The sequence below is a fragment of the Cyrtonyx montezumae genome, unplaced genomic scaffold (genome assembly GCF_038088225.1).
Source record: "Cyrtonyx montezumae isolate F1298 unplaced genomic scaffold, pur_monq_1.0 scaffold_3, whole genome shotgun sequence".
NCBI lineage: Eukaryota > Metazoa > Chordata > Aves > Galliformes > Odontophoridae > Cyrtonyx > Cyrtonyx montezumae.
This window is the reverse complement of record NW_027072034.1, coordinates 126,199,982-126,224,674: the sequence shown is the minus strand read 5'-3', so window position 1 is coordinate 126,224,674 and position 24,693 is coordinate 126,199,982. Positions and strand designations below refer to the sequence as shown.

Genomic DNA, 24,693 nt, shown 5'->3' with positions numbered 1-24,693 from the left:
AATACAATGTTTGTATTTCCTAATCAGTCTGTTCTCTGGCCTATGCTCACACAGAACTGTCCTTTTATTTCCGCGAAAAGCTTTGCTAGAATAAAGACTGCAAGACTTGGCTCAAAGTTTAAAGATGCATATTCACATCAAAACCTATGCTAAGAGCCTTGAGACTGTGAATGAGAAACCTTGTAACAATCAAAAATTCAGGCTGTTCCATAACGGACAGAATGAGGTAGGTACTTTGCAGTTTGGTTTAGTATTCTTACTATGAAACTATGCCCACATTATGCAAACAAATTTCAGATACATATATGAAGCATATAACCTGAAAAATGAGGTATAAATAGCTGGAGTCGTTCTTACCAAACATTTCCAGATTCAAGATATACAGATTATTCACGCATTTAATTATATCATACTAAGGGAACTATAAATAAACCAGGACGTTCTAATTACCTGTTCGCCCAACAGTTTCTGCTCGTTTACTGAAGAGTCCACCACTGACTGTCAAAATATGTATTTTGTACTTCTTGCCAGCTAACAAATCTTCAAATTTGTGTTGTTTGGAAGTAGCTGGCTCTGATTTGTTGCTCAGGAGGACTCCTTGCTCATTCAGAAGCAGAATGTCGTATCTTTCAGCTACACCAGGAGCTTTCTGCCAGGTTACTAACAAGGAATGACTGCTGTAAGCATGATCGGCTAATAATTCCTGGACAGAGGCAGGAACTAGAAGAAAGAATTAAGGATGAACATCACCAGATGAAATATGGACCATTCATGACATAACTGAGTAATTAACAGAGAATATCTTGATAAATTTTCACGGTCTTACAAAGCCACAATTCAGGCTGTGAATCTGAATCCCACACACATTTACCCAGGTAAAGCTAACCATGTGACAGTACTCAATAGCATTAATGGACTCACACCCAAGTAGCTTCTGGGAAAATATAACACTACTCACTCCTCAAAAGAAACTTACTTGTTCTCCCAAAAGCTGCTAAGCTGTTGTGTAAAGCACCACTGTTCGATTGCACCACCACCCGGTACTGCTCCCCAGCTTCCAAATCATGAAATGTTTGCTCAGAGATATCTTTGGAGACACTCCTGGAATCAAGTTGATGGTTTTGCTGAAATATAGTCACAGTGTAGGAATCAACATCTCCACTTCCAGGTGTCCAGCTCACTTTCAGGCTGTCTGTCATACCATTAGGTGAAACATGAATGTTTCTCACTGCACTTGGAACTGAAAATTAAAAAAAAGAACACAAAGACACCTGCTCACCAAGTTCCTGGTTCATTCTTTTTGAGTCCTTTTTTTTTTTGTAACTACAATAAACACACCAGAGTACAAAGAGCATTTAGAAGTACAAGTAATTGCACTCATGGGTAAACACAAGTAAAGCTGAAGATAACTGTAGGATTGTGATGTTACAGAAAAGCAACTCCATGTGTTCACAGCAATAGTGAAGAAAACATAAATAGGTTAAAAAGAAAAAAACAACAGTTCTAACATTCCTTTATATGGATAACCTCCTTCTTTTTACAATGATACTTCAGAGGCATCCTGGAAAATCAAAGCTTTTTATGCACATTTAATTAGTTATCCACTTTGCAGTTAAAATCTCACCTACAGATTGCAGGTGGATAATCAGAGGTGTAAAATAGCTTAATTGATTTAACCAGAGATACTAAGCAAACAACTGGCATGCATGAGAATAACAGAAACCCTAACATTGACATTTCAATACCCTTAGTATGCAGTAAATCAGATTATCTGCCAACAATCAAATACTGGTGACTGTGACATTTGTTTATTAAGGGCAGATCAAGTTAGCTGATGTACTGGCATGGTTTTCAGTGAGAGCTCCCATGTTTATGATGTTACAGCAGCTCAAATAAGATCATGGTTCAGCCGTGATTTTATGTGCTTTATTTTTCTACTAGATAAGTCCCAACACAAGCTCTAAACACCATGTTACTTCTTACTTGTCAGGCCTTCTATGAAAGTAGCACGCTGTGCATCTCCACTGATTGTCAAGACAAGAATTTTGTATAGACGTCCTGGAGTCAGAGCTGTGAACCAGCACTCCTCGATGGTATTCCCAAGGAAAATGGGTGGGAAGATCTTCATATCATTGTAGAGGAGTTGAATCTCATATTTATCAACATCACCCTCAGCCTTTGACCAGGTTACCTGTAGATCTTCTGTGCTTCTGTTACTAAGAGTTAGTTCCTTCACTGACTCTGGCACTGAAGAAGTGAAAAGAAGGGAAAACTTCTCAGTACTTCTTAGGAGATCATAGCAAAAAACAGATAACAGCTCTGAGACCATTTCATTCAGCTACACCTTTTCATTCAGTTCCTTAGGAAAAGCAATAGATTGCTCTTAGTTCAAAGGCTTGTTGTCTGTGGCTTGGACCATATATAGCAAAGAAAGGTTCCCTTTCAAAACAGGGAGCCCACAGTCTATCCTCTTTAAACTCACAAATAATGAAGCTGGCACAGAGTTTGCACTGCCAACAGAATTTGAGATGTCTTTACATACAGCAAATGTAGTGCAAAGAGCCCTGAGCTAGTAGAGATCTAAGGCAAGGCTGTTGATGCAGCACCATGCTGTGCAGTTCCTGACTCCTGCCAGACGCAGGTCAGTTATTCTTGCCCAGCACTGCATCTGTGTTAATAAACTTGTTTCTTAGCATGGCTCATTAGCTTACACGTATCAGTAGGTCAAGACAGTCAGGTTACACCCAGGTACCTACTGGCTCACAACCAGTCAACTTATCATTTGTGCCCCAAGCTATTCAACAACTCCAGTTCATGGGGCAATTTGGGAAGAATAAGGTGTACCTTCTTCCTTTTACGTTACCATAACAAGGAAAATCCATGTTGCATACATTCTGACCTAGCTGAAGCGTAAGTCCTAAGATGATGTGGAAGTATGTACAACTCTGTTTTTCCGTTTTCCATGTCACAAGATTTAGCACTCCAAGAACACAGCACAGATCTCTCTCTTTTTTTTTTTTTTACTTTTCACAAGTCCCTAAATTAAAAATCAGTCATAAACTCAATATTGCTCTCCACCCTTAGAATGATACAGATTCAAGGTCACATTCAAGACATTCATTCCTCCTATGTTAAAATCACACAAAAATTTTAAGAACAAGGTATGGCAAGTAAAAGAAAATCCTTAATTGTCACAGGATGCTTCTGGGGTATTTACTTACTTGTTCTACCAAAGACCCTCTCACTGGTTTCGTATTTCCCACTCCTTGTGCTGACTGTGACACTGTACTGCCTCCCTGGGACCAGATTAGTGAATACACATTCATTTTCATCCTTTGGGACGCTTTTTGTTTGGATGAAATCATTGTTGTTCTTGATGATCACTTCATAACTATCAAAATACCCAGAGGCATGTAGCCAAGACACCTTCAAGTAGTCACTTCTAGCTGAATTGCTGACAGTAAGTCCTTGAACACCAGAAGGAACTGAAAGAAAAAAAAAATTAAATTAAAGATTCAGAAAGTAACAACTTCTTTAAGTAAAAGGAGTCGCTGTATTGGATTATATTTGTGGTAATTATCAGAGGAAGTTGCAAAAAGCATACAACACGGATTTAAGGAACACCCTACCTTCTAAAATCACAACTGGACAGTTTTCAGTCTGGTTTACATCACACATCAATAGTCTGCTTTTCCAATTTTCAGTCTCTGGGAACAACTTTGTCAGTTTTGCTTATAGCAGTGAGTTCCACACACTGACACTGAATTTACTTCTCATTTATATGGCTGTACCATGGACTTATGTTGTAAGATTAAAATAGCATTTAACTACACTAGCTTAATAGTCTTGGTGATTTTAACACCCCTTACCATGCTTCCTTTATTCCACTGGTTTACAAAGTATAAAGTCCCAGTCTTCTCAACCTTTGAGGAAGTTTTGAAAAGTTCTCCATCATTATGGCCACCCTTCTCTGAAATACCTCTATTCTGAGCATTGGATAACCAAAACCAACATGGAAGTAACATGGATGTTACTCATTTATGTGACACCTTATTAATGTTTTAGTAGTTAGCTCCTATTCCTTGCTTTCTGCATCTGCATAACTTATCTGGGGGGTGCTCTGCTGGATATATTTCAAGAGTCAAGTAGAGGAGTTAAAAACAAAAAAAATGCACTTGAGACATAACAGACATGACTTCTGATCATTCACAAGAACTGACATTCAACTTCTATTCACACTAAGGTCATTCTGTATGACATAAAGCAGAAATAGGGATATAAGAATAAGCCAGTCGGTAAAATTGTAATGCTATGGTTTGATTCTCTAGCCTCTCTACTCATGCATCACAGTTTGGTCAGATATTCATATATCACTACTATATCCAAAATTGTTGCAGTGACTGGATTTACTCAAAGGCTCTATTTACCTGTTCGTTCCTGGACGAAGGAATAATTTTCATACTTCCCACTCTTTGTGGTTATCCTCACATTGTAAAGTGTCCCAGGAGTAAGGCTGCTGAAAGAGCATTCACTGAGAGACTTGGATATGGTGAGAATCTGAATAATCTGGTCATCATGAGATAGCGTTACCAAGTAACTGTCTACATCTCCAGAAGCTGGCAGCCAAGAAACACTGAGGTAGTCACTGCGACCTGAGTTATTTACTGTTATTCCAGTCACACTGGAAGGAACTGTGTAAAAAAAAAGAAAACAACACAGAAGAACTTAAATTAGTCGATTCTTATTGCTAAGGAAGTCTGGAACACAACCCTGCAAAATAAGCCACCTGTGAATCTGAGGACTAGGGAGCTCTGCACTGATTCCCACTCACCACCAGTCATTTGCTGTTTTGGACAATGAGGGAAGTCTTTGGTGGCACGACCCCAAGACTTCTAAAATTCCACAAGATGAAATAACCTCTGAAAGTGCCATCACCAGCAGCAATAACTACTGATGCTTGTTTGAAGTATGAATGTGTTGCATTTATAATGAGTTCTCTGACACCTAGTGGCCAAAATATGAACGTAATTTATTTTTCAAGCAAGCAAAGTGAAATCAAAGCTCCATGCAGCCAGAATTTCCATCAGTTTCAGGTACAAAACTATACAGTGGCAGGCTTACCCCATAAGTAACTGCTCTATCTTCAGAGGATTCTGATATACTGATCTGACTTACCTCAGTGGAGGAGCTGGTTGTCAGCAATCATAGTCAAAATTATGAATACATACTTTGTGAAATCTAGTATCTTAAGTCTTTTAGTATTATTGTTCTCCAACGGTTTTTATGTTCCTCTCTACTTGAAAATAGTTGTCTTCAAGGTGAACAATGGAACAAACTGCAGAACTCCTGGCCTTTGCTAACTTCATGTAAAGGGTGAAACTGCACTGTGTTGTCAACTTTTCCCTCCATTTAGTATTCAAAGAACTGCTACTACATTTCACAAGTTATTAAACTTACAGAATTTGATGCAATAGTAAAATCTACCCCATGCTGCATAGGTCTCATAAACAGTAGGTATCACTGGTGGACATCCTCTAATGTTAGAGGAAAAAGAGCAGGTCATGAGAGACTGAGATCCAAAGTCCCAGATCAGTGGCTTAGCTGTAAGATCATTCTCTTAAATAAATTTGCTCTCTAAAAATTTAAAATGAGTATGCTGGAGTACTTCTTCTTTACCTGTCCTCCCCTCTGCAATTGTTTGCCTTGAAGATATCCCCCCGCTGACAGTGGTGACAACAACTGAATAGAGTCCTCCAGGTTTGAGGGGATAGAAATGGTATTCATTGGTTTCACTGGGTACAGTTTCATTTTTAATGACAACATTCTCGTGAATCAGTAGCACTTGATATGAGTCTACATCTCCCAGTGCTTTTGTCCAGTTGGTGAACAAGTTGTTGGTTGATCCCTGACTTGATACAGTCAGACCGGTCACTTGGGCTGGCACTGCAAAGCAAAATGTCATCATGTTACTGAAGAGAAACAAAATAAAACACTCCTCCCCAAATAACCCAAGTTTAGTCACAGTGAGGAAGTACATCAAAAAAGCTTTCCAATTTGTAGCCAGACTCAACAGGACTAAAAATAATCTGTAGACTGCTTCCTGTCTGATGGGATGTGGTCTATGGGAAACTTTGATACAGAAATGTCTTCAGGCTTCAGCACAGCTTTTCTTGGTCAGACCAAAATCCCTCAAGATCAGAGAACTGGAAGAGGCAGCATGTTATAAATACCATTAGCAAAAGCCATCAATTTAGGAAATCTTTTTTTGTTGTTGTTGTGAAGGTAATTTTGAATACAGCCTTTCATTCTCCTCTCCTCTTGCCCTCCTTGTCTTCACCTCTTATACCTATTAAATGGCAAACCAATTTGATGAATGCCTCAGAGAGTTATCTGTACCCCACAGAGCTCTGTGTCAGATTCTTTCATTTCAGGGGGTAATATGATGGACAGGATAATAGCTTTTCTAGCATCAAAAGATGAATTAATTGTTATACAAGCAAAACTTTTATTTAAGCATAAGCTGGTGAACTCAGACAGACCAAAAAGGAAAAAGGAAGAAGAAAAACAAATGTTTAGCAGAAATTCTACTCAAAATACAGCTACCTTTTTCTAAGTATTTCTGCTTACATGACCAAGTGTAACTGAAATAAAGAATACTTTTGCTTTGGGAAATATGACTGCAAGCTTCTTGTTTCATATCAGCCTTTTTGCACATGCAGTACTGGATTAGCTATCATCAACAAAAGCTAGAAAATCAGGCACATAACTGAAGAAAGACAAATGCTGTCAAATAAACTGGAAATAAAAATCCCATCATTTTTTCTAACATTGTCACAACATAATGAGATCCACCAAAACACAGACGTGACAGATTTCTCTGCTAAAGATTCTTTTATTGTTAATTAAGGCTACGCTAAAAGCTGACCAAACTGTGTAAGACCTACTTCTGTCATACTTACAGAATTATTTTGAAAGTCAAATAGTTTGTCCTATTGAGAAGAAGATTCAGAGGTCTGGAATGCTTATTAAGACCTATATTCAAATTTATTGATGTTCCTCCTTCATCGCTTTGAATGTAAAGCTGACAAGACACCCCTGCCTGGTGTGTTCTCAGGCACTAATTCGTATTAGTGAAGAGGGACACTGTAACCTCTCTGCCTAAACGGGCCGTCCAAAGGAGCATTAGGCAGAAGGAAGCGTAACCCTAGCTGTTCAATCACATACCAGAGAAATTAAAGTCAAACTCTTAAGGAATTGGGAGGAGTTGCAGTGCTTCAGTAAGGACCACTATCAAGTCACAGGCATGATTAGGTTCATACACCAGCAGGTTGTTTTTTCTTGGGCTTTGACAGACGAAAGCAATATTTTAAGACTTCTTAGCACTGGAGAATGCATAAGTCAAGCAGAGCAAAAGAACACATATGGTTTAAAACTTGCACACGTGCACAAAATTAGCACCCTGTAGTGGGTGGGAATGGGACTTCACTTGTGTCACAATCATCATTCTAAGTAAAAGATATGGAGTTGGGAATCAGAAGAGCAGAGAGAATCAAAATATCTTTTCAAGGTCACATATGTTTTTTGTCTGTCAACTTTGGAATGTTCCCCCTAAATCAACATTTTCCTTTGTGTATTTTTTTTTCCAGATGATGCACGCTTTGAATCAAGAAAGTGACCTTCCCTAAGATATGCAGTGAAAATTGTTCTTATTCAGAATCTTTTGCTAATGTAGGTTGATCTGATATGACATCATATTTCAGAGACCATTTTTGCCAGAAATTACGTATCTATTTTCCCAAAACTTTGAACAAATACTGCAAGAGTTAGAAATGAGAGACTAGAAACGCATCTCTTCTGTTGAAGAAGCAAACATAAATTGAAGGGTTTTGATATTTAGACACTGAGTTCATCCAGTTCATTACAAAGCAATCAATGTGGATAATAGTTAACAGAAGTAAAGATCAAAATTGATTGACAGGACAGTACCTGTTCTTCCTTCCACTGAAGTCCAATTACTTAAAATCCCACTGATGGTAGTGACTGTTGCTGTGTATTTCCTTCCAGGTACCAACTCGGTGAAAGTAAACTCTTTAGTTTCTTTTCCAAGCCCTTTTTTTATGACAGTAAGATCTCTGTCTCCCAGTGAAACCACATAGCTATCCCATTCTGCAATAGGGGTCACCCACATGATGCTAAGTGAAGATTCGTTAGCATGCTTTACACGGAGCTGGAGAACAGGCTCTGGAGCTGCAGAAATACACGAATATCACAAGGACATGCCTTGTAGTAAACACATGTACATATCTCAAGCTGCTGTAAGGCATCAAAATATAAATGTAATAGTAAGAGAATTAATGCAGAGGAGATTCTTTACCTTTCTTAGGAAGCCTGTCTTACAAATATAGTACTTGTGCTGCTCTTTCAGCAACAGGCTGTGACAGCAGACTTCAACAATGCATTACGGATGCAATGCCAATGTTTTAAGGTTTAAACTTATGCCAGGATATATACAAGAGTGTGAATAGAAATTCAGTGAAGTCAGTAAGCCTACTCAAGAACTATGGATGTTAGACAGGACTATAAAACTTTTGTACCATAAAATACATCTAGGTCAATTTAGCCGTGACAAACAAGGATGTAAATTACAAGGTCAGAGTGACATTGATTCTCTGCTGGTTTTTCTCAGTGAAGTTGGGAGAGATTTCAAATTTACAGTTGTATAAAAGAAGTTGACCTTTCTGCAGTGAATTTGTTTATGTATGCATACACGCATGCACCCACAAACACGGGGTGCTTGTCACCTAGCGTAGTCCCCAATCTGATTTTGTCTATGTTATAATGAAATCCAATTCATGTTCCAAGAGTGTGGGCTGACATAAGAGAAAATTAAATTACAACAGAGACTAACACCTCTGTTTTCTAATGTGTACATTATGTACTTGAATGCGGATTCATCACAGTTGTGACACATTCACTGCATATACTGTTTACTGGACCATCTTCTCATCTTTTAGATGTGCCAGTCAAAAGTAACACAAACAGCTAAAGTTATGTGCAATTTATATCAAAATAAATAAAATGGAAATAGTTGGTCAAATTGGTGAGAAGTTAGAGAAAACTTCAGTTCTGCAGCTTCTACTGATCTTCCCACTGTGCAAAATCAACAAAATGAAATCCTCACAGAGTGATAAGTAAAGGCATAGCAGGAAAGGTGGTCACCAGAAAGGATGAGGATGAAGTTGGGTGGTCCCATCTTATCACGCATTCTCCTGTAAGGTAAGACTCTGCCTTGACTCCTGTTTGACACTCCTTCTCCAATTCTTCTTGTCCTCTGAGCTCCACTTTTTTGTGGTCACAGAGCAGAACAATAAACAATCATTTCTTAAGTTTGAAGCAATCAGATGTGGCTGTGACCAACTTGCTTCAAAAAAACTTCATTAATGTCACAGCAACATATAAAGATTTCTTTTAGAAAGGCTGACTTGAATTAACACCATTTTCTTTATGGAGCACAAGAACAAGAATTGGGATACTATGGAACAGTCTATAGTCAGCTTTGGTTAACATTGTTGATACTAATCAGTCATCCAGATTTGCAAGAAAACCTGTATGCCACTGATTATACAGGTGAACAATTCAGGGAGCTCTATATCACTATGTTTAAAGAACTACAGAGGGTACCTGTAACAGATTCAAAATGTAACTGAAATGTTGTGCATCTAGCATTATGCCTCAGTTTTGACAGAATTGTGGTGATTTTCCAAAAGATTCACCAATGTATTTATCATGAAAATAACATTTTTTTTTCCTTTGCTTACAAAGGATCTCTTTTTTAATTTATTAAATGCGACATTTTGTAGATTCCCAAGCACTACACCTTTCTGACTGCCCACAGAGCCAAGTTTTGTATTTTCATGCTTCCCAGATAAGCACACTGACCTGTTCTCCCCGTGCAGCTAGTCTTGCTCTGCAAATCACCACTCTCAACAATGACCTCCACTTCGTACTGCCTGCCTGGGATGAGCCCCACGTCTTGGATGAGGTGCTCAGTCGTGTTTTTCCCCAGAGTGGTGTTGAGCACCAGGGCTGAGCGGTTCCAGAGGAGCAGGTGGTACCGCTCCCAGTCTCCTGCAGGGGGCAGCCAGTTCACTCGCAGAGTCCTCAGCCAGCCACCTCCACCGGCTTTCAGCTCAGAAACTTTCTGGGGAACTGAAACAGAGAGAGAGATGGAGGGAGTTATTCTGAAGCAGGGGATTTCTGGCAAGACATAACCGGACACTGCAGCACAGGTATTGTAGAGGAACTCAGATCATTTAAAGCAGTCTGAGGGATCTTGTAACAAACGGAGGTGTTATTTTTGAAGACATTTTCACTTCTCCCCTTACAAAAACGACTCCCTTGTTCACCGTTGGTTTCTGATAAAAGAAATTCTCTTCTTAGCATAGGGAAAAATCTCTTCTATGCACCTCTAAGATGCATCCTGAAGGTTTCAGTTAGTTTCCCAGCTGTTTCCTGGAGTTAATTACGTTTACTTAGAAATTGTAGATCAATTTTTTATACTTAAGGCCAAAATTTCCTTCACTACAGGCCAAACTGTGCTTTCAGCAACAGAAATGCAAAGCCTGACAGCTTCCTCCACAAGCGCCTTGTATGCCCTAGATCACCTACACATAAGGCAAAAAGGTTCTAACCTCAGTTCATTAAAGCTTACACTCAATCTGTTCCTCCACTTGAAGGGTCCTGAACTTGCTCAGTCTTCCTGCCCTTCTGCCGTAGGTCTCAATGGAATAGGGCTCTGGTAGCCCTGAATACTAAAGCTTTTCCAATTTTCATGGAATAATTAAATATTAATCACATCAAGCAGAGATTGGTAGATGCAGATCTTTAGCTTGGGATACCTATAACTTAGAGCTAAAACACTCCAAGATGATCTTCGGAGCCCTGAGACCATCACTAAATATTAATTATAAGCCACAAGGCTAGAATCATGCCTTCATTTATGCACTGGCTTAGTTAATGCTTAATTAATTGCTCAGTACCTAGAAATGATTGAAAGATTTTTCTAACAACAGCACAAAATACACCAGTTTCATTTCCCACAGGTATAGCTGAATATCAAACCTAGATCTCCACATCCCAGAAAATATGGGAGATACGTTTCAATTGCTGAGTGAATGGATAAAAGCATTAAGCACATCACTGGGAATACTACTATACCTAGATGAGATAAAGTTCAGGCCTGAAACACTGGCTGGGTATTATTACAGCCTTATGATACAAAGCTTCAGCCCTAGAGACATCCATTTTCCTGGCCCCAACATTCCTCAATAGGTTTCACTGCCACAGGCACTCTCTCAATATAGTACGATGTGTTAATTCTCTGGTACCCATCTCTCCATATGAGTTACAGGGGGATCCTAAGAGTCCACACCCCTTCAGTGTCTGTAGACCTGAAAGCCTACATTTATAAATCCTTCCTCAGGGCACTAAGTGTCTGCTGAGGTGACTTTGTTTTCAAAGCTCTTCCTTTTTCATAGACACCAAGGTCAAGGGAAGAAGCTGCACACGATCAGTATCTTTTGAAAAGGGACTTGTTCATTCCCAGCTTTTAAAGTACTGGTTTGGGGATCACAAATTGACATAACAGAGGTCATAAATTTGGGGGTCACTGGTGTTAGTGAGAACCTGAAGTTCTCCCTTCAAAGGGAAGTAAAAGTTAATCCTAATAGTCAATAATGGTAAGCTACACAAACAAAATCAACATACAGAAACCTGATCCTGCTTTGTACTTACTTGACTTTCTGAGCTTTTCAAGTACCATCCTACCACATGCTACTGCACTTAGAACAAGGTAGAAGCTAGATATGCCAAAGACGTTCCTGCCTTTCACAGGAGTTGTTTAGTTGCAAATTATAAATATTCTCTAGAATAAATACTCTTTTTCATACACACATTTTATATTTGTTGGCTCTCAGTTTATTAACAATTTAAATGTTTTCTTCATCTACTTATATACTTCTCCCACCTAAATTCTACTTGGGTTAGGCTGGTGTGGAGGAGATGGTATGTCTCTCTGGTCAATAGTGCTGCCAGAGAAGTATGCCAAGTTTTTTTTTTAATTCAGAACTCATCTAAGAGATGCCTGAAAGAAAATTACACTTCTGAAAGAAGGCAAACAAAATATAATCCAGCTCTACTCAGACTGCCACGTGCCTTCCTTAGTCCATGCTGCTGACAGCAAGAAAGCTAAGACCTAATGTTTTCCTATTTGTAAATTTTTGTCTGGAGCAAGAGATAGCATTAGAACATATAAAATTACTTAAAAATTCAATAACAATTTGACTATGTGCAGACTTCCCCATAATGTAACTCATTTTATACACTATGCTGAGATGAAAACAAAGCATGGAATACTGTAAAACCATTTTGAAACAGATTCACCCAACTGTAAGATCCCAAAATGAACTATTGTTTCCTGCTCCTAAGGTATGCTGTAGCTGCTTTTGGCTGCCACATAACTGTTGCCAAGGATTCAGGAAGAAGTGCTCCCAGAACAATACTGAGCTCTTTATCTTATTTTGCCTGGAATCCAAATCATTTTGACTCCTGAAATGATTTGCTACAAGGACAGCAGAGGCAAAAATAGCATTGGTTGAAATGTTCTTATTGAAGCAGAAGACTTACATGTCCTGCCAGATGCCATCTTATCACTAAACAGTTCACCACTGATAGTGCGGGCAGTAATATGATAAAGACGTCCTGGAGTTAGTTTGTCAAAGTGAGTCTCTGTGACTGCTGGCTGCAAAGTTTTGACTTCTTTAACTGATCTAAGATGAGACAGAGTGATGTTATAGAAATCGATGCTTCCTGAAGGTCTTCTCCACTTAATTTTTAAAGTATTGAAGCTGTCATCATTAGTCACTGTTAAATCTAACACTTCAGCTGGGGCTAAAAAAAAAAAAAGAGAGAGAATATAACATTTCAAACAAAGTACTTCTCTGTGGAATAAAACAACAACAACAACAACAACAACAAAACAAAACAACCCCACCACGGCTCTCAATTTTCTCAGTTTCAAAGTCCTTAACCTGCTTTGCATTTTTCTTTCCCACTTGCTTTTCAGAAATGCAGCTATTTCACAGTCCAGAATAAGAAAGACCACAGATAATATTTTTAGCCCAAATTACAAACCACCACTCTCTGGGTCTGGCCCCCCAGCCAGTTCTTTACCCAGCAAAGAGTGTACATGTTCAAGCCATGGGCTGCAAGTAAGAATCACTCAAGAGTTAAGTCTTTTTTAGTGCTGTGAAATAACCAGACTACATACTGTTTCAATTCACTAAGAAAGTTGATACAGAAGTTAGATGGACTTATTTCACTTGAGACACTGCTCCAGTTGGGCTCAAACTGTTGATAACTTTAAATGTTTAATGGAGCTGAATATGCTAAGCTGAGCATGTAAGTCAGCTGTAGACAACTTAAAAACTAATTTACCAGCTAACTTTGCTGTAATAACTTAGGAAGCCAAATTAGCTCATGGTGCCTGTAACTTCCTCTATAGCCTTTGAAGAAAAACACCTGTCAAGGCTAACTCAGCCATTTATTATACTTGAGTATGTTCTAATATTGCTAGATCATAATCTAAGCTTCTCGTTCTGTTGTGACAAATTCTGAAATCATACCTGTCCTAACTATTCGAAAAGCAGTGCTCTCCAATCCTGCTGCTTGGGTTATCACGGAGAGGTTATACAGGTGTCCAGCCGTAAGTCCAGAAAAAGTGTAAGAAGTCAGAGGATTTTCTTGATGACTCTCATGAACTGTGCCATGATTATCAAATAACACCAGCCTGTACAGATCCACATGCCCAGAGCCAGGAGACCAAGAAGCATGGATACTGTCTGTCTTGACAATAACATGGATATTCTTCACAGGGGATGGCACTGTTGGAGCATAAAAACCACATGCTTTAGGCCTAATGGCCATCTCCACAATTTCATCAACTTTGAACAGATTTACTTCAGAAATACGTTAAGCTTATTTAGGGTTAGTAACAATCTAACCCCAGATTTATAGCCAAATAGATCACAACAACATTCCTCCATTCCTAGCAAATACTTTGTTACATTAGTCAGTCATGTTTTCTTCACAGAATCACAGACTTGCAGGGGTTGGAAGAGGCCTCAAGAGATCAAAAGTCCAAACAGTCTGCCATAGCAGGTACACAGGTAATAGGTTGCACAGGTAAGTGTCCAGATGGGTCTTGAACATCTCCATAGAAGGAGACTCCACAACCTCTCTGGATAACCTGGTCCAGTGCTCCGTCACCTTTACTGTAATGTTCTTCTGCATGTTTGCACGTTTCCTATGTTCATATTTATTTATAACCAATACATTATATAGCCAAGTAGAATAATTATATGAATTTGCTAATTTCTAAGCACAGAACTGCAAAATACTCTAAGTGGTTTTACTTAGATGAACTATGGTGAAGGAAGTCCTACCAGTAGATCCATTTATGCGAAATTCCGGGGTGCTTTTATTTCCAGCAACTGCAGTAAGGACAATACTGTATTTACTCCCAGGGACTAGGCCAGTAAAAGTTTTTTCAGTTTTTGAAAATCTTCCTGGTATGGAGGCTTCTTGTAGCTTTGTATTACTGTGATCAAATACTACTATATTATACAAGTCCACCTTTCCTGGAGAGGGATCCCATTGAACCTGTAAGCTTGTGAATGTTGTTTTCTCCTTGTTAATTTCAAAACGAGGTGGTGGTAAAGGATCTGCAGTTAAAAAAAACAAAACAAAACAAAACAAAAAACAAACAAACACAACAGCAACAGAAAAAAAAAAGAAAAAAAAGAAGAAAACATAAACCAGTATTTCTTGCATTGGGACTGTAAGAAGTTTTGTATAAAATAAAAAACTTTCACAACTCTCCCTTTTCATCATCATCCTGTCAATGCTTTTCAAATGTCTTCTCCATTTCTGAATAACAAATTACTGAAATGTGCCTTCAAGAGACTCCTACAGAACTTAGAAATGTTACCTGTGTATATATATGTATATATACTCACTCATATACATACACACCACAATAGAAAAAGCACTTGCAGTTAGTTGTGGATGTAAATCATGAGCTTGTAAAACGACGACTGTAACAAGAAATATCAAAATAGGAAAAAAAACCCAGAGATTACACTCAATGACTCAGGATAATATAGTTTTATAGATATAATGGTACCACTGGCTTTCTCTTCCAAGCTTCCTAGAACCCACACGTAAACACTTTATCACTAAATGAGCATAAGGACCACATAATTCTTTGTTTTTTGTATTATCTTCAACCACTTACAATAGATTAAATATGCTTTTCTGGTGTAGTATAGTTTATAGAAATTTAAGAAACCCAAACAGTATATTGGACAAAAATTTAAGAAAAATATGATAATAATAATAATTTAATCATTTAATTAGAACTATTTCTCAGAAAAACACTCCGTGGTCATTACGTTTGGGCTGATGTGTTGGAGTGAGATCAGAATATCAATAAAATGGTCCAGGTTAGCAAGAATATGTCTACAGCGCACCATTAGAGTGGAGTAATGGCGCAAACACTTTCTAGGAACACAACATACTGGGTTAAGTATCCTAAGTGGCTGTACACGAAGGTATGCAGTATGGGGAACATACAAGTTGACTGGGATCATGGAGATGTGGCAGGATGGCTCCCATGACTGAAGAGTTGTAGTGGAAGGATGCAGGCTCTTTAGGAAGAACAGGAAGAGGAAGACAAGGAAGGGATGTCATCCTCTATGCCAGTGACCACCTGGAATGCATGGAGCTCTTGCTGTGGGATAGATGGGGAGCCAACTGAGAGCTTATGGGTTACGATTAGGGGGAGGACAGGGACAGGCCACATTATAGAGAGGATATGCTACAGGCCACCAGACCAAGAAGACCAAGTGGATGAGGCTCTCAATAGACAGATAGAAGCAATCTTATGTTCAGATCTTATGTATCTATTAGAGGGAAAACACTGCAGGGCATAAACAATCCAGGAGGTTCTTGGAATGTGTTAATGGTAATTTCCTTCTCCACGTGACAGAGGGACCAACAAAGAGAGGTGCTATGCTGGACCCCATTCAAGGAGGGGCTGGTGGAGAATGTGAAGTCAAGAGCAGCTTTGGCTACCGTAATCATGATATAGCAGAGTTCAGGGTCATCATGGCAGTGAGGAGTGCACAAAGAAAACTCAGAACCCCAGACTTCAGGAGAGCAGACTTTGACCTCTTCAGGGATCTGCACAGCAGAGTCCCACAGAATAAAGCCCTAGAAAGAAGAGAGGCTAAAGAAAGCTGGTTAATATTTGATGATCAACTCTTCCAAAATTGAAAAGCAATGCATCCCAACAGGGAGGAAGTCGGGCAAAAATGCCAGGAGGCCTGTGTAAGTAGCTCATGAACAAACTCAAACAAAAATGAACCAAAACAAAAATGAACCAAGGCTGAATAAAAGGAAAATTAACCTGGAAGAAATATAGAGGCAGTACTGCAGGATCAAGTGCACCCTCTGCAAGTTTGCAGATGACACCAAGCTGAGTGGTATAGTTGACACATCAGAGGAAAGAGGTGCTATCCATGGGGTTGAAAGGTGGGTCTGCATCAACCTCATCAAGTTCAGCAAGGCCAAGTACAAGGCTCTGCATCTAGGCTGGGGCAACCTCAATCACAGATACAGGTTGGGTGGAGAATGGATTGAGAGCAGCCCTGAGGAGAAGGATTTGGAAGTGTCAATTAATGAAAGATTCAGCATGAGCCAGCAATGTGTGCTTGCAGCCCAGAAGGCCAACCTTATTCTGGGTTGCATCAAGAGAAGTGTGAGCAGAAGGTCGTGGGAGGTGATTCAATCTCTGCTCTGCTCTTATGAGACCCCACCTGAAGTACTGCATCCAGTTCTGGAGCCCTCAACACAAGAAGAACATTTGTCATTGGAGCAGGTCCAGAGGAGGGCCACAAAGATCATCAGAAGGCTGGAGCACCTCCCTTATGAGGACAGGCTGAGAGAGCTGGGGATCTTCAGCCTGGAGAAGAGAAGGCTCTGAGGAGACCTCTTAGCGACCTTCTAGTACCTGAAGGGGGCCTACAGGAAACCTGAGGAGAGACTTTTCATTAGGGCATGTAGCAACAGGATGAGGAGGAATGGCTTTAAACTGGAAGAGGGTAGATTTAGACTAGGTATCAGGAAGAAATTCTTTACTGTGAGAGTGGTGAGACAACTCAGGTTGCCCAATGAGATTGTGAATGCCCCTTCTCTGGAAGCATTCAAGGCCAGGCTGGATGCAGTTTTAAGCAACCAGGTCTAGAGGGAGGTGTCTCTGCCTATAGCAGGGGGGTTGGAAGTAGAAAAACATAGAGGACCCTTCAAACCCAAACCATTCTATAATTCTATGATTGTCAGATCATCCAGGGAAGGCATTAGTAAAGCTAAAGCCCAAACAGAATTTAATTTGCCCATGGTTGTGGAGGGCAACAAGATCAAAGGCAAGCAAATACCACTCCTATCTTCATGAAGGGCAGGAAGTAAAACATGAGGAATTGCAGGTCAGACAGCCTCACCTTGATCCCTGGGAGGGTGATGGATCAGGTAATCCTGGAAACCATTTCCAGACATACAAAGGAGAAGAGAGGCATCAGGAGTAGTCAGCATGGATTCATCAAGGGGAAGTCACACTTGACCAAACTGATGAACTTCAACAGTATCATGCCGAAACTGATGGATGAGCAGTGGATATTGTTAAAGATCTTACTAAAGTCTGTGAAGACAATGTCCTCCATAAGATCCTCACAAGGAAGATGGTGGAGTATGGGCTGGATAAGCACATAAGTGAAGCAGATAAGAAATCAGCTGAATGCTCAGGCTCAGAGGGTAGTGTTCAATGGCACAAAAACTAGTTAAAGTCCAGTAATGAGTACCCCAGGAGTCAGTACTGGGTCCAGCCTTGTTTAACATCTCCAATAATGATCTGTATGATGGTGTAGAGTGGACTCTCAGTAAATCTGCAGATGACTGCAACTGGAGGGAGTGGATGTCTCACTGGAGGTTCATGCTGCCATCCTGAGGAACCAGGTGGAGGAGGTGGGCTCACAAGAATCTCATGAAGTTTAACAAAAAAGTACAAAGTCCTGCAACTGGGGAGGAATAAACTCAGACACCAGTACATGGAGGAGGCTATCCAGATGGAAAGGATGAACAGACCCCAGAGTCCTGGTGCACAACAAGTTGGACATGAATCAGTAATGTTCCATTGCCAGCAAGAAGGCTAATGGTATTCTTGGCTGCATTAGGTAAATAATGGTCAAGGGAGGTGATCCTTCCAGTCTACTCAGCATTTGTGAGGCCATGCCTTGAGTACTGTGTCCAGTTCTGGGCTACTGAGTAAAAAAATCAGACATGGACATAATGGAGAGGCCAATATAGGACCACCAAGATGATTAAAGGACTCGAGCATCTTCAAAAGCTGCACAGACATGGACCTGGATAATCTGCTCCAGGTGGCTCTGTCTGAGCACACAGGTTGGACCTGATGACCTCCAGAGTTGCCTTCCAACCTCAATCATTCAGTGCTTCTGTGATCAAGGATGATAACTGAGGTTTCTATATCAACAGTGCTTTAAACACAGATTAAGACCATTTTTTCCAATGTAGCCATTCCTGCCCTGCTCCCTCATCAAGGCAAATGAAAGAGTATGAGAACACCTCCCATTCTAGGAATACAGTGATGGGAACATCATGCGGATAGGAGCCATTAAGCTGTTCTTCTCCAGAGGTTTCTCTGCTCCTTACAAAACTGTGATGAGAATGTATGATGCAAGGTTTGGGTGGTATGCTTTTGTCAAACAAAGCATTTCAGAAGAAAATATCCATGCCTTCTTGAAGGCCTTCTAATGCCTTCTAATGCTCTGCTTAAATTCCTGCTTTGGACCATAGAGACACTGTTGCTCTTCAAAAACCAAAACATTAAAAAAAATAAAAATAAAAATAACAGGTATCTTCTTTTCTTAAACTCTTTAAGGCAAACTACTTCTGCTTAAATCTGAAAAAAAAAAAATTAAACTCAAGTCAAAAACTGAGCACGTCAAAATTCAGTCCAAATAAAACTTCCCATTTACAGCAATTGAGACCGAAGGTTTTAATAAAAAGTGTCAGGAAATCTTAACAATGGGCTAGAGTACCAGCTCCACCTATAAAATATACTAAGCGACTAAAGACTATTATGTTGGCAAAAGTGAATAGAGGGGCCTTGTTGCTTGAAGGCAAATGCTCTAATTGGAAAAGGTCAAACTTGGGGAATTTGAAATAAATTCCAGTGCTATGTATGGTCAGATGCACAGACAGCTGGAAAAATTTTAATCTGACCAATAACCAGAAAACAGTCATGATATAACTGTCAAGATCTTCAACTCTCTCTCAGACAAAATTAGAGTAAGGTAGACTGATCACTAGTCCTGCAAAAGTAATCAACACTGTAATCCACATTATTTGTCAAATACTACAAGACGTTTCCTACATTTTTAGAATACTTATACTATCCTAATCAATCTGCCTTCCAAGGTGCATTAAGGAAAAAAAAAAGAGTTGCGTGCCTAGAAGGTGAAGTTCAGAAATTCAGACTTTATCTAATCTATCTGGTCCAGAAAACAAAACACTCAGTGCTTTGTACATCCGTTAGAACAAAGGAACAATGAGATTGGGAAGTGCCTGGGCTGAAAGAGCCCTGGCTGGAAACAAACACTTAAAAAGCCATTTACATTGTTATACAATTCTTTGCTGGCAACAGTACAACACTGATGTATCTCAGAAATAAAATATTTTCGAAGATATTTATGTACCATTTAATACTATGTGAATTAATGTCTCTTGGTGTACAAAGTCCAGAAGATCTGATGTTGCTTAAATTAAACTGCACCTTCATTTTAACTTCTGGGAGGGAGAATCTGCTTTGTGTGCACCACTGCTATGAAGATATTTTATAGAAACAATATAGTTTCATCAAGTCCCCTTGACATGACTCCCAAATCCATTCTGTAAGCACAAAACCACCCTTGCATTATGTAAAGAGAAAAAAAAACCATCTGAGGTAAGTGCTGAGGATGGGGAATTCCTGACTTCCAGTCTCATCTCTTTTCCTACCAAATCATTTGATTTTATCTAGTTCTCTAGAGGTTTTCAGAAAACAGTAAATGTTACCTACTTTACAAAGATTTTTCTGAAGATTAAGCAAAAGGGTTTCATTTCACTGTTTTTAAGTACAAATGCCCATTTCTTTCAGCTGACATGCAATATAAAATCTTCAGAACAATTTACATTGCTTTTGTTTTTGTACTCTACCTTCTGAGACAATGATCACAACCATTACATGATTATGGATTACAGGATTATACAGCCTATAGTTGGAGCCATGTCACAGCAGTCGTTACACATGGCTAATAAATCAGATTTATCCCCAATAATTTGAGATTTATGAACACGTGGCCAAGTTACGCTTCTGGCACTTACAGTTGTGTGTCCCAATGGAAAAATACTCTGCCAGTCTGTTTCTTAGATGGTAAAAAATTTTAATCTCTTTTCATTTGAATATTTAGCAATTTGTTTGGACAACATTTTATTTACCTGATAGCTCTTTCAGTACAGGTAAGATGGATTAAGCAGTAATAAAATATACCACTGCAATACTTATGTAAAAAAAAAAAGTTGGAAATCTTATTTCTAAGCCTACTTTAGGAGATTCATTTGAAAGCAGAGAAATTCTCCACTTGTTTCTCATTGCTCTCAAGACCAGTATTTTATTTCTGAATTGAAATTCAGAATCAAAATTCATGAATTTAACTGTAAACTCTTCATACACTACTGCTTTTAACTACAGATTTACATAAAAAAAATAAAAAATAAATAAAAAAACTAGAGCCATTTCCTGAAGATATATTACTGAAATATAGTTATGCAGATGCACAGACATTTGGAGAACTGAGGATGTAAAATGTATTTTCTCTGAAATCAAGAAAGGGACAATACCATCTTTTGTCATACAGCAGCTCTTAGTAACAGAGTTTTACTGAGATCAATAAAGAAGACAAGAATACATCAACAGGTGCACAGGTTGTCCCAACTTTAGAATGTCAAGCATGCTGACTAGTTACATGGCATTATATGTTGTTTTATATAAATATATGTCCACTAAAACACGTAACAAATGGTAAATATTAATCTTAACTAAACTAAATATCCAGACTTGTGTCTACTAACATCTGTAAACTCAGGTTTCCAGAGGAAATTTAACTGCAGTGCCCTTTCTTCATTCCCTCTTCTACTAAAATAGCACAACTGCCAACACTGCATACGAGTTTGCAAGTTTGCTTATACCAGGTTCATACACTGTGTGAGTGATTGCATTTGCCATCATTTTGGAGGATCAGTTTTGGTCCTCCCTTTAGAGGATTAAGTACTTGCCACTTTGAATAATCTCTGGATAAAATTTTCTTGAGTAAATAGATGTAACAGACTCCACCAAAGTGGACTAGTGTGTTTTACTCCATCACTATTCCTACATTATTAGATTTCAGGTGTATGCATTCAGATATTGAATGGAAGATGCTGCTCCACTCATAGAGTAGAACAGAACAATACTAAGGTATCACATGAGAGCTTATGTAGTCTTGGTGAACTACGTGCTAATTCTATTGGAATATCAAACTTGTACATAGCATAGATACAATATGTCCTAATTACAATCTTACTGTAAAACTGAAGACACAAAAGGCTAAATTACATTAAGGATTTGATCCTCTCCAACCATTTACATGACAACTGCAACTACAGTATGCATTATTCATCACTTTCACTCTAAGCTCTTAATCAGAACACATCACAATCAAAATTTGATGAAGCATTTTGGATGTCATAGGCTTAGCTGCTCCAATATTTTGTGTAACAAATGTGGTGAAAAAGTGAACTCCCAACAGGAACAAGTACATAAAAATTGTAATAGGACTGAATGTGGGGAAGAAATCATAGTTTCTGAGTTAGGTCTAAACATGAATCTATGAATTCATCTGTCTTCATTTACTATATCAAGGCAATACAGGTGTTCAAAAACTAATTTTGTAAAAATAACCATAGAAGATATGATCCCTCTCACTTCCATCATTCGAACTTCAGGTTCCTAGTTTAACTTAACGCTCCTTTTATAATCAGTGGAAAAAGCTGAGCACCTCCAAAGGACAGTTTTCTTAGACATAGTGCTCAGGAAGGGAACCTCACCGAGTAGCAAGGTCAGACACCATATTTTTAGATGGCCCATGATAGCTCAGTTCCGCTACCATTCAAATCAGTGGGAATTTTGTTTACAATACAATTGAAAATATTGCTTATGCTTCCACATTCATCATATGGTTTCCAGGAATATATACCTTAAACTAAAACTACTGACACCAACTTGTAATGGTACAGGTGAAGACAGCTTCCAGAAAACTTGCTCTAAACGCTGCCCCTAGAGGAAACGCACAGAGGAATATAGAATTGGATCTCATTCTGCACTGAAATGCATAGTACAGACAATGCAACGTAGGTTGCTGAGGGGTATAACAAACCCTATATATTCTTTAGAAGTTATCCTGGAGCTACATGTATACTTTAAACACAAGCAATGCAAGAGTTGAAATTGAATCAAAGGATGTGAGAAACCATGGAACAATTTGACCCGTTGTGTTGGAAGGAAACCACAGCTCCTCTATTCTTATTTCATGCTTTTGACAAATCTGTGCTATTCAAACCCAAACCCAAACTCCTCTTCAACTACGGTCAGCTAATTTGTAGTACTTCAGTTTGAACTGTAATCAGTGTTTTCACTCTGACACCAGCTACATACATTGCTGATACAGTATGGCTACATCAGCAGTTGTATCAGTCACTTATCATCTCAGTCTTGCAAAATAATTTTACTGATTAAAAAGTCATAAGTGACAAATACAAACTACTGCCTAAATGACTTTGCAATAACCAAAATGTGATCTAAAGTGCTATCCTTACCCCATCTCAAGCATCCCTTCTTAGAACTCTAGTACCTGTCACTGATGCTGCTTCACTACCTGTCACTCTTTCAATTTTCAAATTACAAGTTATCAGTATTAGAAAGAGTTGGGATTATATACGATGTGGACTTAAACCACTGCTTGTATAGAAAGTATTACTTGTTTTCATCAAGACACGCTACTTGTGCTTAATATATACCCATTACACCCGCAGATTCGGCACTAGACTTCTTTAACTTCAGGTGCCAAGGCAAACAAATGGAGGGTATTTACTGTTATTTGTAGTTACTGCAGGGAAAAGGGTATGACAGCAAATGAGATGTCTGAACTAGCAACCGCTAGGTGTTTAAACAACTGCTAAGTGTTGTGCTGCCATAATCTTAAATGCAAATACTAAAACACCTCTCCAATGTGAAGATTTTAGGAGCAAATCAGGGAGGCATTTAATGACAGACACTATTTAAGTCATCTCCATTTTGAGGCTTGTGTTAGCACCTGTAAGAGGCTGGACTGGACATCATCATCCTTAAAACAACAGATAAATGTAGAAAGAGTCCCGTTCTTCTGCTACCACAGTAGGCTGCTCAGAGTGGCTCTTGGCCTCACAGTGCTGCGTTGCTCCCACACACACACACAAACACACACGCACAAAGGGCACTGCTGGAGCATTTTCACAGCTAGTCGTGGATGCAGCACTGCCATGCTCTGCACACTTTCGGCCCATCGTACACCTCAGCGGCTGTATTCGGTACAAAGGGACATGCAAGAAATTTCAGATTTTGAACTTCCAGACTCACGAGATGGGATAAAAACAGTATGACGTGGTATTAGAATGAAACGGTGAGCTAACCTTGAACAGCACCCAGCAGTCGTTGACATCGACCACATTTTAAACACAACTATGCCGTCACCTGAGGCACTACGAAGCCAATAGATCGGACGGGCAGAAAGGATGCCACCGCTCACTTCTGCCGGCAGGCAGCTCGAGGGGCTGAGGAGCGGCAGATCGCGCTCATCGCCGGCCGAGCCTCCTTCCAGCCCGCCGTGCAAGCTTTCGGCAGCGGCTTACCTGTCTGCAAAGTGACGTCGGCGGTCTCCCCGTCGGCGAGCGGCTCGATGCGCAGATGGTACCACGTCCCGGCCTCCAGGTCCCGCACGGTGCAACCGTAGGAGCCGTTGCCGTCGCAGGCGGGACGGCAGCCAGCGGGCTGGCCGTCCTCGGAGCGTCCCGTCAGGTTGAAGTCGCAGGCGTGGGCCGCGGCGCTCCAGCGCAGCCAGGCGCTCCGCGCGGCCACGCGGCGCTCCGTCAGGTTGGCGCTGCAGCCCGCCGCCTCCCCGCGCGCGGCCTGTGGAGAGAGCGCGGGCACAGCGCTGCGACACCGACCGGCAGCCACTCCGTGCCGTGCCAACCCCCGCCGCCCTCGGGGCAAAACCCACCTGCGCAGCCCCCCTCACCTCGCTGAGCGCCAGCACCGTGCACAGGGCGAGTCCCGCTCCATAGCTCAGCATCGCCACCCGCTTTTATCCTCGGAATCCCTCGCGGGGAGGGGAGGGGGGAATGAAGAAGCCGAGCGGCCCCGCGGACCCTCGGGGTGCCCCCGGCCCC

The 24,693-nt window shown here is 40.0% G+C and overlaps 1 protein-coding gene across 2 annotated transcripts in view; it reads right to left on the bottom strand.

The window, feature by feature from the left end:
• Nucleotides 1–24,693, bottom strand: part of PTPRB (protein tyrosine phosphatase receptor type B) — a 59,201-nt gene that overhangs the window by 20,175 nt on the left and 14,333 nt on the right. For both annotated transcript variants that reach the window (XM_065743296.1, XM_065743295.1), the window contains exons 4-15: nt 24,157–24,433; nt 14,502–14,780; nt 13,683–13,940; nt 12,685–12,948; nt 9,940–10,209; nt 7,987–8,247; nt 5,677–5,943; nt 4,428–4,691; nt 3,222–3,485; nt 1,984–2,247; nt 977–1,240; nt 451–720 (exon numbers count right to left, since the gene is read on the bottom strand). In XM_065743296.1, the coding sequence (XP_065599368.1) occupies nt 451–720; nt 977–1,240; nt 1,984–2,247; nt 3,222–3,485; nt 4,428–4,691; nt 5,677–5,943; nt 7,987–8,247; nt 9,940–10,209; nt 12,685–12,948; nt 13,683–13,940; nt 14,502–14,780; nt 24,157–24,433 (3,202 nt within the window). The remainder of the gene's footprint in view (nt 1–450; nt 721–976; nt 1,241–1,983; nt 2,248–3,221; nt 3,486–4,427; nt 4,692–5,676; nt 5,944–7,986; nt 8,248–9,939; nt 10,210–12,684; nt 12,949–13,682; nt 13,941–14,501; nt 14,781–24,156; nt 24,434–24,693) is intronic.